The sequence below is a fragment of the Plasmopara halstedii genome, assembly GCF_900000015.1.
Source record: "Plasmopara halstedii genome assembly, contig: Scaffold_208, whole genome shotgun sequence".
NCBI lineage: Eukaryota > Oomycota > Peronosporomycetes > Peronosporales > Peronosporaceae > Plasmopara > Plasmopara halstedii.
In genome coordinates, this window is record NW_020187129.1 from 638,776 (window position 1) to 651,902 (window position 13,127).

A 13,127-nucleotide genomic window follows, 5' to 3' on the forward strand; every position below is an offset into this window, starting at 1 on the left:
TATACTTTTACACACGACGTTCAGTTGCAAGTGCACTACGATTATTGCTTTTATTTACCATTCTTGAGATACGGGAGCAAGTAGCTAAAGTCCTTCTTGCCATGACCACCAGAAACCATCATATTATAAAGCTGGTGAACTTGGCATGTCAAGGGAATGGATACTTCGGCATGCTTAGCGCAATCCATCGCAAGTCCTAGATCCTTACGGTGCAGTTGTATAGCAAAGCCGCCTTCATAATTGTTCGATGACGGCACATTCTTCATCAATCCTGGGTAAGGATGATTGCTTTCATGACAACAATACGATTAGACAACCCATTAGCCGACTAAGTTATACAAGGAAATATACTGAGACTTACACGAGGGTAGACCAGCATGAGGATGTAGAGGTGTCCATGATGTTCTTGAGTACCTTTGGATCAATGCCAAGTGTCGTACCGAGATTCATCGCCTCTGCAACCGACGCCATCTGGATCGCGAGCGCTAAATTATTACAGAGCTTGGCAATTTGTCCAGTAGCTGATTATAACCTCACGTTAGTACAACAATACGTATCCAATACAAGAACTAATTCATTCTCACAGCTTCCACCACAATGTACCAGATTTTTGCCCATTGCTTTAAGCAGCGGCTTGACACGTTCGAATTCCTCCGGTTCACCACCGACCATGAACGTCAGCGTTCCATTCTGCGCACCTGCTACACCACCAGATACTGGAGCATCTACGAATGTCGCTCCACGGCTATGCAGCTCTTTGCTTAGTGTTTTAGTAAAGATTGGGTCAATCGTACTTGAATCCAACAACAAATGGTCGCTTCGAAGCGCTTCGTGCACGCCATCAGTGCCTAGATAGACATTTTCAACAGTCGCAGTAGATGGCAACATGGTGATGATGGTGTCGCATTTCTCAGCCACTTCGCGAGCATTTGCAGCAATTTGGGCACCTTGGTCTACATGCTTTTGGACATTAGTGGCCTCTGGGTCACACACAACGAGTTTGTAGCCATGTTTACGAAGATTATCAGCCATGCGACCACCCATTTGTCCCAAACCAATGACACCAACTAAATCTTTGGATGATGTGGTAGACAATGCGCGGGTTGACCGCAACGTTTGAGTAGATCGGACAAAAGTCTTACGAAACATGGAGAACTTTGTATATAAAGAAATGACACAAGCGAACAGAACTTTACTCGCAACTTCAAGTGGTGAATGATACGACTAAGTACGAGTAGACAGTTCTTTCTGCATCAAAGCATCTGATGCATCAGTCGATGTGCAGCACATTAGTTGTAATTTAAGTTTCTCATAGGCCACTATTGCAAAATTATTAGAAAAATCCAATTTTATTTGTGGCCGGCCAAAAAGGTAATTACATTTGTTTTATTGCTGCAATAGCATGCTAAGCACGAAACGAATTTAGTGCTGTCTGTAGTAAGTCTTACCTTTTCTCGAAAACTTTCAGACCGTGATAAACATGTTACTACAGAAATTGAATAAAGTAAATAAACAGCTGAAGGCTTGCTACAAAATATGGGATAATTTATTGGAGGAAATATAAGCAGGAAGAAAGTCAACAAAGTCATTCAAGGTGGTGTCATACACAATATCCTGATCAGTGCTTTGATTCAGGTGCAAGATCGCTGCCGGACTTAAAATATGGAAATATAACAATGTCATTTTGCGCGTCAATAAGATTGTAGTTGGTTTAACTTGAAGGTGATTGATGACGTGGTTGAATGTAACGCGAAGGTAAAGTTTGAAATCAAGAGGTGCAGTAAAATGCCATCTCTAAAGCTATAGTTCTTATTCTTCATCTCTCTTACATTAAGCGCTGTTCAGAACTATCGCTTTACATGAAAACATAGCAATTACTGTACGACTGGTAGCCCATTCTTCTTAGTTAATGACGTCTACGAGGAAGTCAAAAATGTCCGTGTTTCTAATGGCTGTTTGGATATCTTCTTTCTGCAGCGTCCGTCGTTTATTCTTTTCCGAGTAGCCCCACGAGCGTAGCGTCAGCTCAAGAATAAACATCTCGCAAGCCTTAGCAAACAATACAGGCGCTTCAGCACTTATCATGCGAACATCTTCGTCTGACTTCATAATGCGTTTAATGCGCGCAAGAGGCAGGTCGTTGTGATTTTTAAAATCTGCAACAAAGCCACACAGATATGTCAGTTATGCACATACCCACATCACCATGTGCTCTACAAGCACCTTGTTCACTACCAACTTCAAGCTGCTCCATTTCAAGCAGCTGCTTGGCCCAAAAAGCCTTAAGCTGCTGCTCCATTTGCAGTTGGTGCTGGGCCTGCTCGGCTTCTGTTAGCTCCACCACTTGTCCTTCCATTGATTAAAGCCTCGAGCGTTCTGAATGTGTCTTTCTTCTAAAACGATAAAGGAAGATAATGCGTATGCAATGCGACAATAAGACGCTTAAGGTTGCGAGACAAGAGGGCACTTAATGGCGCTATTCGACTTTCCAAGAAATGCAGTTTTTTCGGCTTTGTGGACCACAAATAATAATAATATATATGTGATCCACATCACTCTCTACAAGCTAACATGTTTGCTCATTTCTTTCTGAACATTCGACGGAGTCAGAAATTCAATTGATGATAAATGATTGACCTCCTGACCTACCCGAATGTTTGCACGCAGGCGCTGCAGCTGCATCTTCTTACTATCAATGGTGCCAAGCGGTTTTTGAAGTGACCATGTCGCTTCTTTTGTATTTGAAGCAATAGTCGTTGGAGAAGGTGGCCGAGACTCTACAAGCCGTAGTGTTGTCACCTTGTCCAGCGCAGTAGGTTCAGCGATAGTGCTAAGTTCATTCGGCTGGCTGACAACCCAAGAAGTATATTGCTGCGCTTCCGTCCCATCTGTGCTGGCTTCAAAGGTCTTATTTTGACACGGTGGTCTTGGTATCTTTCTCGTATGAGAGCATGACACCTTAATTCTCCTGCTCGATAGCAAAGGAGCCGAACTGCTGCGTTTAGACTGTACAATCAGGACCTTAGCGTTTGGAGTCTTCTCGGCTTCCAAATGTTCTCGATTTAATTTTATTGACGGTTCGACAACAGCCTCGTCGCGATAACGGGTGAATTGTACCGTAGTATTGATCACGATACAGGTGACAGGATGGAGAGATGTCACGACGATATTCATAACGTGTCCATAAAGCTATACAAAATAAGTATCAGTGCTTGATCCTTTCGCATTCATTGTACGTACGTCACTTGGTTGATTAAGACCTGGAAAATACATGAATGGATTAAAACGACGAGATAAGGCCGATCCTGGCTGCATGCTATTAAATAGCAAACAATTTTCGTCATCGGTCTAAATATGCACCAGATACTATAAGCAGGGCTTCGAGAAAAAGAATACACCGAAAACGATGCTGACCATGAGATCGTCTAGAAATACTGTCTGGTATGGTATCATCGACACGTTTGTGAAAGAGGCTTGAAAGCGCCAATTGGTCAAGCAACTGGGGTGAATAAGCCGAAGTTCCAGCATGTAAAAGGTTGGATCATGTACTCTCGACCCAAAATTCGACTGACTCTGGCTTATCGATTCGCCAGGAATTATTACATGATCGGGTCTTAGCGGCACTGTACGAGCCGTGGTAGTTTTATGGTCATGGTCAGAAGACTCCCCGGTGGCAGTTCTGGGTCGCTGGTGATGATTTTCGCGCTGAGATGTAAATTCGGTCGTGGCAAATCTGGAGGCTGTAGGAATAAAATAGTTTTCTGATTGGTGTGTCGAAGGGGTACACATCGCCGCTGACCGGCATCTAGTCGCTAGAAAAGTTTCATTTTTTCTAAAGTGGTATCCGATTGATCTTTTAGCTGGAGGTCGAGCGCTGTGAGAAGTAGCACGAAAGGATACTAACAGCAATAGCAAGATTATCCAGAATCGAGCTTATCAGACTAATCGAATAGAATACCTGAATCATTTCTATCATCGTCATTCTTCTGGTTCGAAATTCGCTTTTCAAGCAAACTCAAACCTTGTCCATATTTTCTATCTTGATCAAGCAAATTTGATCGGGGCACCTAAAACATGCAAAGTTAATCACAATCTCATTCACTGCACTTGCTATTTAAGTGTGACTCAGGCTTCACCTCATGACTTAATCGTTTAATTCTTTCTCCCATTTCTACGAAGTCAAAATCTTTTCTTGTAGATGGCTTTTTCGAGTCTTTTTGGTTTAAATCGATCCATTTGAGATTGTTTGAGCCTTGACTTCTGTCTCTTCTTCCATTCAAATCTCTTGGTTTCGACTGACAGTTTTTCGCTTTCTTTTCGAAAATATTTTTTTCTCGCTGATTCTTATTGTTCTCAATGCAAGAATAGACTCTGTCAGATGTTGTTTTCGCTCCATCTTGAATAGGTTTCTTAGGTGAAGCAAGCTTCTGTGCCGCCACAAGTTTACGTAGCTCTTCGGACGATGCTATTCGAGGTGATATACGGTTCATTGAAATGGAGAGCATCTCAATAGCTCGATCCAGCAATTGAAACTTAGCCTCGATAAGGCTGCAGGACATTTTCTTAAGAGATTACGAAACACTATGTACTATTTCGGTGATTTATCCAATCGTCATCTCTTGCTATTACTGTTTTAATAACTGTCTGTTGTGTCGAAGACAAGACCAGGTTGATTCTGATCATCGATTGATTCCTCGACGCTGCTCTGAATGCCAAAGCTACTGGAAAAGCTAAGAATTGGTCGATTGATCATCGTTGCAGGAGTGTGCCGAGATTTTGGACTAAATAAACCTACAGCTTCGTTTAAGGAGCTGACATTGATTGCTGTTGTTGGACAATTTTGCTTTCTCCAGCTTGTACGCGCTTGACGTTTCAATAGAAAATGCTTGAGCAATTCCATCTGCGTTCGCTCAGCTTCAGTGACTTTTTCAATATTTTTCACGCATGACAGTGGCATGGCATCGTCCTTTTATTCCGAAAAAGGTTGTATCAGTAAAATTATAATGAGTAAGACAATCAAATTCTCACCGCCGCAACTGCGTTCACATCAGCACCATATATGACAAGTAGATACGAAATGGAGTACAGATTTTTGCAGCATGCAACGTGTAAAGCTGTAAACAGATCGGATTTCCTTTGCCAGTTGACATCAATGCCAGCATTCAACAAAAATCGGATGAGAGGTTGTACAAGCTCGGCGCTGTGATTGCTGTCAACAGTTTCGATTATACTATGCAAGGTGTCCCACATGTAGCTTTGCTGAAGGTCGAAGCCATTCTGTAGCATGTAATGGAGAATGTCTAGTCTTTTTATTGCGCAAGCTTCCCGAAACATTCGCACGGCATAAAATGTTAACACTTGACCCTTTTGAATCAAAAGTCAATCACATAAGACTGCCACAAAGACAAAACATAGTTTTTAGCTTTGCGACTATTTACCTCTTGAAGTTGTTCGACTGCACACATCAAAGCACGTAGATTTCCATCGCGGACAATATTGACAAGAAATTTTCCATTGGCCACCAAGTTTGCTGCAGATTCTGGGTCTCGCTTACTCAACATCTGCAGACTCTTCATTTCATCGAGCGGACTCATTCGGCGGCGGAACACCATTCCGAACAAACTTAAGGTTTTCAGTTTTAGCTCAAAGTTTGAAATTCGGCGTCGCTTCAAAGATTTCAACTATATATCTAAGTACAATACAATAAACCAACGGGATGGTGTGATAACACAATGGTGTGGGTCACATTGTAATGTGATTATTTACACATTGGCGTGGGTTACACAAGATGCTGTGACCGAACAATGGTGTGGCTAACCTTAAACAACAAGAACAGAAATTATACTATTGAGATAAGAAAGCCTTTAGATTACACAAATAAACAAATAAATACAGTTTCAATTTTGAACAGGAGAGTACATTTGCCTTGAGATAAGGTTTTATATACTCTTGGAGGTAGCGGATTGCAATCCGCTACACTCGTACTGATTCCAATATAGAAGGTGAGGTCGGTGATCTAAGTAAACTTTCTCTAATCAAAGAGCTACGGCAGCCCCGCAGCACTTGATAGCACTTCGTTGGTCAATTCACGCCTGAGTCGTCACGACTGACCCTCTGCGAGGATGGTGCAGTTCTCCTATTCGCCCCAGGGCATGCAGGACGAGCTTCATAAGCTGATATCCCCGCTCGGCCCTGAGGGTGTGCAACACCTCGCTTCACAAGGACCTGAAGCGATCAGCGGGCGCCTAGAGGCATTTACAAGCTATGAAAATGCTCTACTAGAGCACCTGCAGCAAAAAATTTCGGCGGCGACTGCAACCATGACGCCACCGTCGGCGACGGACGACTCCTCCCAACCTAAGTCGCCATTGGTGAGTGTTAAGACCTTCGAGGGCAAGAATGAAGAGAATCTCCTGCTCTGGGCGAGGGAGGTCGAGATGGCTATGGCATCCTCCAAGCTCCAGACCTATCACAGCGCGTGGCGCTAGCTATCTCCAAGCTCGACGGTCGAGCGCGAGAATGGGCACTTACGTGCGGTACTTCGGTCAAAGCAGCGTTTTTCTCCTAAAAGAAGCTGAAGCTGCAGCTTTCACGAATGTTCACACCGCCTAACCAGGCATATCGCGTGCGATCGCGCTTCCTTGCCACACGACAGGGCAAGAAGGAAATGGTGGACTTGATCCGCTCTCAGTGCCATATGGTAGCCGATCCTCTTCCCGAGGCGGTCACAGTGAACGTTCTTATGGAGGGCTTCCGCACTGGTGTGGCCAGAATGGAAGTCTTCCGTGTGCACCTGTCTTCGTTTGAATAAGCAGTGAATGTGGCATTGCATACCGAATTAAATTTTAGTTTGGCACTTGGTTAGTATGTGCACCCTAGCAGCTCGTCGAGCGGGCCTGATCCGATGGATCTCAGCTATGCTGAGAAAGAAGAGGCAGAGCTCCGAGCTGCCGAGCAGCGATCGAACACCCGACGGTGTTTTGTCTGTGGAGACCCCCGTCATCTTTGGATGGTTGTCTCCTGCGCATGGCGCATCAAGGTTCATCAAACCGACGCCCCGCTTCTCACCAGTATTTTCCTTCGTCGTAGGAAAACGATAGCACCTGGGCGGCCTACCGAAAAAACGAGTTCTGTTCAGCCTCAATGGGCTAAAGACCAGCAGGGACCACCTTCGAAGAGCCCCGTGCGCTTGAACATGGAACAAGTATGCAAGCCGGGCTTGCTAGTCGTGAAACCGATAGTGGAGAGCAGTGAGAAGCCATGGACGACCCTGTTCGATTTCTGGTCGTTTGGCAATTATGCTTGATGCTCCACGATGAAAGGAAGTCAGCCGTCTGCTGAGGCGATTAAAGCGCGGTTGAGTGACATCGTCACTGTTCGCTTAGCGACGGGGACACGGGTCACGGTGCCGAAGCTCCCTGTGGACCTCGCTTTCAAGTTTCTTGACTTTGATAGCGTGGAACTCTGCATAGTCTTAAACTTGGAGTCAAGGTATGACCATCCTTGTGATGACATGGTTGGAAAAATAATGAGCCATGGATCGACTGGAGGTCGAATACCTTAGGCGCTACGTGTACGTCTCTGGTGGGGCTTTACCGACCTTTCAACTCTTGGTATGTAGCAACTGCTTTGATACTTGAACAGTACTTAGTGGGCTACGTGCCACTAAACGTTCAGCCCGCGACCTATGCTCGGGACTTCGGTCCGATACACCTTCGGTGGATATTCCGATTTTCAGCACGCTCACCGTGCCCGCACCAAATAATTTTTTGCTTTCTAGCAGAAGCGGATTCATACTCACCCAAAGGCCAAGACATCGAGGGCAAAGCCCCAGTGATGCAGGTGGGGTGGCACATAATTCACTTAGTACTGCTCACGTCTCCAAGCAGTCGCTGCATGCCATGAGTGCTATGGTCGGACGAGGTCCGGGGAATCTTGGACAAGGCTCTTCAGATGCGCGCGGGGTGGCACGTTATCCACTGGAAGAAGACTTCAAAACTAACAGCTCTTTGTCGGATGTTGTTAATAACATTCGAGCTCCGATGGAGCAGGAAAAGGGGCTAACACTGGACTACGCTGTGCGTGTTCCCACTGGTCTCGCCGAGACGTAAAACATCTGTGGAGAGGTGACACCGACGCCGGATGCTAGCTGCAGGACGAAGGGCGTCGACCCTAACCCAGAATGTGTCTACCTAGACGATCGCGCACAGCGAAACACCCTTGTCAACGGTACAACGGGCAGCGACGTCACCCTCGAGGCGATTCCTGCCGTGGATGCTTATCTTGAGCTGGACGAGATATCCTTCGAAACGTTTGGCAGTGCCTTAAAGGCAGGCGACTTAGCCGAAGTCGCCATTAAACCACTGGAAGAAGAAAATAACTCATCGTCGCTTCTGGATGAAGCTATCCTGGAGATAACAATGAAGGTGCAAAACACACAAATTGAATCTTTGAATCCCTCGAATTCGTACTACCCATCGGAGAAGAAATTTCATGACGCCGTCCCCCAAAAATCGCGATCAATCCTTCCTCCGGACCGAGGTGTGCGTCATGAGATCAATCTGGTCCCGTGAACCAAATACTGCTTAGCACGCCAATGGCCTCTTCTTAAGGAGCAGTGCGACGTCATTGGCACCTTCTCCAGTGCGAAGCACGACGCAGGAATGGTGCTTGAGAGCAAGTCTTCCCATTTGAACCCACGTTTTTTGTCCGGAAACCGGAAGCCGAATGGCAAGTGGCGTATCGTTCACGCTTATAATAAGCTCAACGCTGCCACCATTTCGGCACAGACGCCGATTCCTAGATAGGATGTTCTATAGAGCAACATGGTGGGGTGTACGAAGTACATTTAACTCGACTCGGTCGATGGGTATTACCAATTTCTCATGAGGGCGAGTGATATTCCGCTGAAAGCGGTGGGTACTCTGAGCGGGATGCTCTGGGAGTGGCTGGTGATGTCATAAGGGCTGTCAAATGCACCAGCAACATTGAATCGTCTTGTGACGCAATTGTTTAGGCCACAATCAAATGTAGGCACAGCCACACTTTGATAACATCTTCGTCCACAGTCGTGCCGGACGCGGGAGGACAGACGTGGGAAGCCACATCGTCCATTGTAGAGCGGTGTTTGAGTGCATGCGCACGAATAAGCTGTATGCTAATGCCGATAAGTGCATATACGGCGAATTGATCACATAATGAATCTTGATGCTCGGAAGAAATTCTATTCTTAAGGTGCTCCATTGGGAAACGTGGCCCTAAAGCGTATTCCGCTAAGGTCAAGGCCATTGTGGACTGGCCGGTTCCAAGAAAACGAAAAAGACTCGCGCAAGTGGCTTGGCCTCGCCAACCACTTGCGAAATTATAGCGCAAACTATGCGGGAATAACGCCATTGTCTAATCTCATTTAGAAGGATAAGAAATGGCGTCAGGACAACAAGCATCGGGAGGCTTTTCACAGGGTCAAAGACAGCCTCCTTTATGCACCGATACTGGCGTTACCAGAGAAACGCCAATCTTGTCTTGAGTGCTACACGTTTTGGCAGATGTGATTCTTCAAATTTTTATATCCTCGAACGATTTAAACGCTGTATTTCTAATGTTCGGCTTGCGCTTTGCTCAAATAAACCTCTGCTTTGAGCGTAAGTATAGTCACACTTTTCTTTGCGTTCTCCTTCCGTTTACCTGGCTTTGTCAGCCATCACTTATACTGTAAATGTATCATATTCCAAATCGAGCATATTTGTAAAGCGTGACATTGAAAAAGTGCATTGCGTTTGGGTCCCATTAATTAGCACTCGTGACAGTAAAGTAGACTATAATTTGATTCGATCGAGAAGATTTAGAAAGTGACGAGTATCGGTGCGCTTCAGCTCGTCTTGCTATTGTCAAAAGAGCCACGAGCGAGTACGATTCCTCAATTCACATGACGAGTGTGCATGCTGCTGGCGATTCAGCGAACAGCGCCTCTGTGCATTGTGTAGAGATACAAGTCTCCAAACAAGTTCACTTGATGATTGAAAACTCACAAAGCGCCAACAGTATGCAGATTATGTTCGTTTCAAGCTTGATACGCGCTTGCACAACATTTTGCTCTTTATCTGATAGCACTTGCAGTGTTCCATCATTCACCGGTACACTCGCGGTTCTGAGATCCAGACCATTCCAAATGCTGCCACAAAAGGCTGCAATGCAATCAAGACAGAATTTTGATTGTCCTCTGACTGTGCACATGAATTGCGGCAGTTACTTCAGCATGTTGCTCCGTTCTCACTCGTTTGATCAATAAGGCTCTACATCGCTTTGATCGAAATAATGCACTGCTTGACGAACGGAAAGCTATCAAAGATAAAAAGCATTTGTTCCGCATTGACAATTATCTTTGCTTAGTTCAACTGCAACTTGTATTTTGAAATCAGCTTAGACATTTCGGGGTATCATTAGTGTACAGAAAACCAAGTGATAGAACAATTTGGGACTGTTATTTGACGATCAAAGTTAGCAAATTATCGAAAAATAGCCCGGCTACCTGCCCGACAATCTGACTTTCTAATTTAGCAACCCCTGCTCAAGTAACTCAAGTACCTTCTTCAGTTAAAATGGGGCCCGTTATCACCCAGACCTAGGCAGACCTCATCGTCCTGATGTCGTGCTTCCCGGAGTAAACTTAACTATCTCCGACTGCACCCAAAGGGGACAGGTGGCATAAGCCTTCAGCAATGTCAGGTTCTGGGGCCGGAAGAGGACAGCGACGGATTGAAAATTGTGCTCGGTGAAGGCGGATCAGCGCTACCATTTCGAACAGCACGAGGGCTGCAGGTGATGCTCCCGAATCCAATTTGGCGGAGGTACTTCTAGCAAGCCAAATTGACAACGCGATTATAGTTATCGGCAGACGTGAGGTGAAGCGCTAACTCGATGAAGTGTATACGAAAGAAATTGCTCCATAGACCTAGGTGATGCGGCCATTCAAACAAATTCGGCGGCATAGCTAATTGTAATCTCACTATTCACAAGTGTATCACCCGCAACTCATGAATGTTCAATATCATCGCTGACACCGAATACAAATTCAGTTTATCAAATGGCATCGACATGATTCAGAAGCTTCTCTGTTTTGAAACATTTGCACGGCTGTCGACAACCCGAGAAGAGAACCTTCGGGACGCGACCAGTATAAGACTTCACCTCTTCAAAAGTATCACTAAACAAGCGAGATGCCACGACGATGCCCAATACTTTTTTGGAGCTTCGCATAAAATCTAGCATCAAAACCTATTCAGCAATAACTTCACTGGTGTTGCTGGCCAATTTGCAATTGCGAGGTATATACTTCCAGAAGTCGACGGTGTGCAGATTTAAACTTCAACATTGTCGGATTATTCACGCACAAAATGCGAGCGCTTTGCTTTGCGACACACACGATAGCGAATGAGGACATCATTGGGGTGAAGGAGATTAACCTTGATAATATTAAGTAGATCAAATCCAAATATCGCCTATTAGCATTTCGCTTCGAGTACGGCATTTCGATGCAAAACATTACACAGACATGAAAATAAAATTAGAAAATGATCGACTAACTGATTAAAACTAAGTTATGAAAGAGTAACATTGCGTACAAAGGCATATGAAGAGTCATTGATTTCTCTTTCACGACAAAAAGAATATTATGTTATGTTACAAGTAACCTAATTTGATGCATCTGGTGGTGAAGACACGTTACTGTAAACTTGGTCTTGCACATCATTCCAACGTCAGCTATGCTGTAGAGTTATTTTCAGAAATCGCATAAATACGTCTAGTGCGGGAGCAAGACCAGATTTCAATTATGGGGTTAAGCAGACTCACTGTATCTTTCCCTTAATTAAGATCATCTCAAAATAAAAAAAATCATATTATTTTTTGCAAACTCTTCTCATTCTCGTGTTCCTGCAGTTTAATAAATTTAGTGAAGCAAGGGAATTTGAGACGTTTCCAAACGAACATAAAAAAATGTCTTGGTAAATACTTTTCAAAATCAATACTTATCACCAGATCTGATGCATTTAAAAGCAACCGGTATTTTGTCTCATAAAGGCAAGAATATTTTTACAAAAGTTGTTTTAATCACCTGGTTTAGTTCTCAATATCAAGTAATAATTGCAATGCATTTTTATCTGCAAAAAAAGTTATAAACGTCTTTAAAATTCATTATTCTGGAAACGTAGCGGCAAAGACCGTTCAAGCCATATATCATATAATTTGATCAGGAGCTTTATGTTCTGTTGTTTTAATGATAATATCCGAAGTGAAAAAGGGGATGATGTCCCTACTAGAGGTTGCTAAATGTACACCAAATTACTCTACCGTACTTATGTTAGAACTGATTTGTAAACCATAAAAAAGTCGAGGAAACCTAGATACTGGATCGGCAATTCACGTTGACCCCTAGAAACCGTGTTACTAAGCTTCTCCTTTGAGGGATTTGAGCACTTTAACCTGAAAGTGGGGTCACCCTGCCTTGCACTCAGCACTTTTTTGAGCTCGTTGCTGTATAAGTAGAGTCAATCTTATGCACCTAAATAGAAATAAAGTCGCAACATCGTACCTCAAAAGTAACGCGAGACTTCATTCAGCACTTTTGAATCTATAGTAAACTAATCTTGAATCAAGAACAATTTTATAGTCAAATATAAATACGTCCAGTAGAGGTTATTGAAATTACACAGCATTTAAAACAAATTAAATCAAACAAAAACTCCCATGAAAGTCTGACTATAATAATCCCGGATTTAATTATGTACAGCTCGGCTGCAACGTTTGATGACTACAATCGCCGTATCTGCAGCACCGTTGATATCGTGCTAGCGGCGGTTTTGACCAGAATAATATTTGAAAAAATCTATACTCCAACGCGATAGGTCCTTTTATTCAGCTGAAGAATATGGTTACACTGCTGAAACGGGATGATTCCATAGCGATTGGGAGTCCTTCGTTCAGTTAATGAGTAGGTACGATTTTTTCAAATATTATTCTGGTCAAAAACGCCGCTAGCATGATATCAACGGTGCTGTATTCTTAAAATAAGTGTTGAGTTGTGCGCAGTAGAGCGCAAAATGTGAAGTGAATATATTTTAGGTCCTTAG

The 13,127-nt window shown here is 44.0% G+C and overlaps 6 protein-coding genes across 6 annotated transcripts; 1 reads left to right on the forward strand and 5 right to left on the reverse strand.

The window, feature by feature from the left end:
- Window positions 1-50: 50 nt before the first annotated feature.
- Window positions 51-1,149, reverse strand: PHALS_03113 (3-hydroxyisobutyrate dehydrogenase; the record flags this gene model as incomplete). The annotated part of the gene is made up of 3 exons (XM_024721793.1): window positions 51-288; window positions 362-521; window positions 585-1,149. 3 exons carry the CDS (start codon window positions 1,147-1,149, stop codon window positions 51-53), a joined length of 963 nt encoding a protein of 320 aa, XP_024572934.1.
- A 753-nt stretch (window positions 1,150-1,902) lies between these two features.
- Window positions 1,903-2,356, reverse strand: PHALS_03114 (nuclear transcription factor y subunit c-9; the record flags this gene model as incomplete). Its single annotated transcript, XM_024721794.1, has 2 exons — window positions 1,903-2,156; window positions 2,224-2,356. The coding sequence occupies 2 exons, from the start codon at window positions 2,354-2,356 to the stop codon at window positions 1,903-1,905; spliced, it is 387 nt and encodes a 128-aa protein (XP_024572935.1).
- A 203-nt stretch (window positions 2,357-2,559) lies between these two features.
- On the reverse strand, window positions 2,560-4,559 carry PHALS_03115 (uncharacterized protein; the record flags this gene model as incomplete). Its single annotated transcript, XM_024721795.1, has 6 exons — window positions 2,560-2,589; window positions 2,650-3,189; window positions 3,241-3,348; window positions 3,415-3,899; window positions 3,959-4,067; window positions 4,137-4,559. The coding sequence occupies 6 exons, from the start codon at window positions 4,557-4,559 to the stop codon at window positions 2,560-2,562; spliced, it is 1,695 nt and encodes a 564-aa protein (XP_024572936.1).
- Window positions 4,560-4,633: 74 nt separating this feature from the next.
- Window positions 4,634-5,612, reverse strand: PHALS_03116 (Ankyrin repeat-containing domain; the record flags this gene model as incomplete). The annotated part of the gene is made up of 3 exons (XM_024721796.1): window positions 4,634-4,966; window positions 5,029-5,364; window positions 5,439-5,612. The coding sequence occupies 3 exons, from the start codon at window positions 5,610-5,612 to the stop codon at window positions 4,634-4,636; spliced, it is 843 nt and encodes a 280-aa protein (XP_024572937.1).
- A 4,313-nt stretch (window positions 5,613-9,925) lies between these two features.
- On the forward strand, window positions 9,926-10,288 carry PHALS_03117 (uncharacterized protein; the record flags this gene model as incomplete). The annotated part of the gene is made up of 2 exons (XM_024721797.1): window positions 9,926-10,053; window positions 10,117-10,288. The coding sequence occupies 2 exons, from the start codon at window positions 9,926-9,928 to the stop codon at window positions 10,286-10,288; spliced, it is 300 nt and encodes a 99-aa protein (XP_024572938.1).
- Window positions 10,289-11,079: 791 nt separating this feature from the next.
- On the reverse strand, window positions 11,080-11,443 carry PHALS_03118 (uncharacterized protein; the record flags this gene model as incomplete). Its single annotated transcript, XM_024721798.1, has 2 exons — window positions 11,080-11,274; window positions 11,333-11,443. 2 exons carry the CDS (start codon window positions 11,441-11,443, stop codon window positions 11,080-11,082), a joined length of 306 nt encoding a protein of 101 aa, XP_024572939.1.
- Window positions 11,444-13,127: the final 1,684 nt, after the last annotated feature.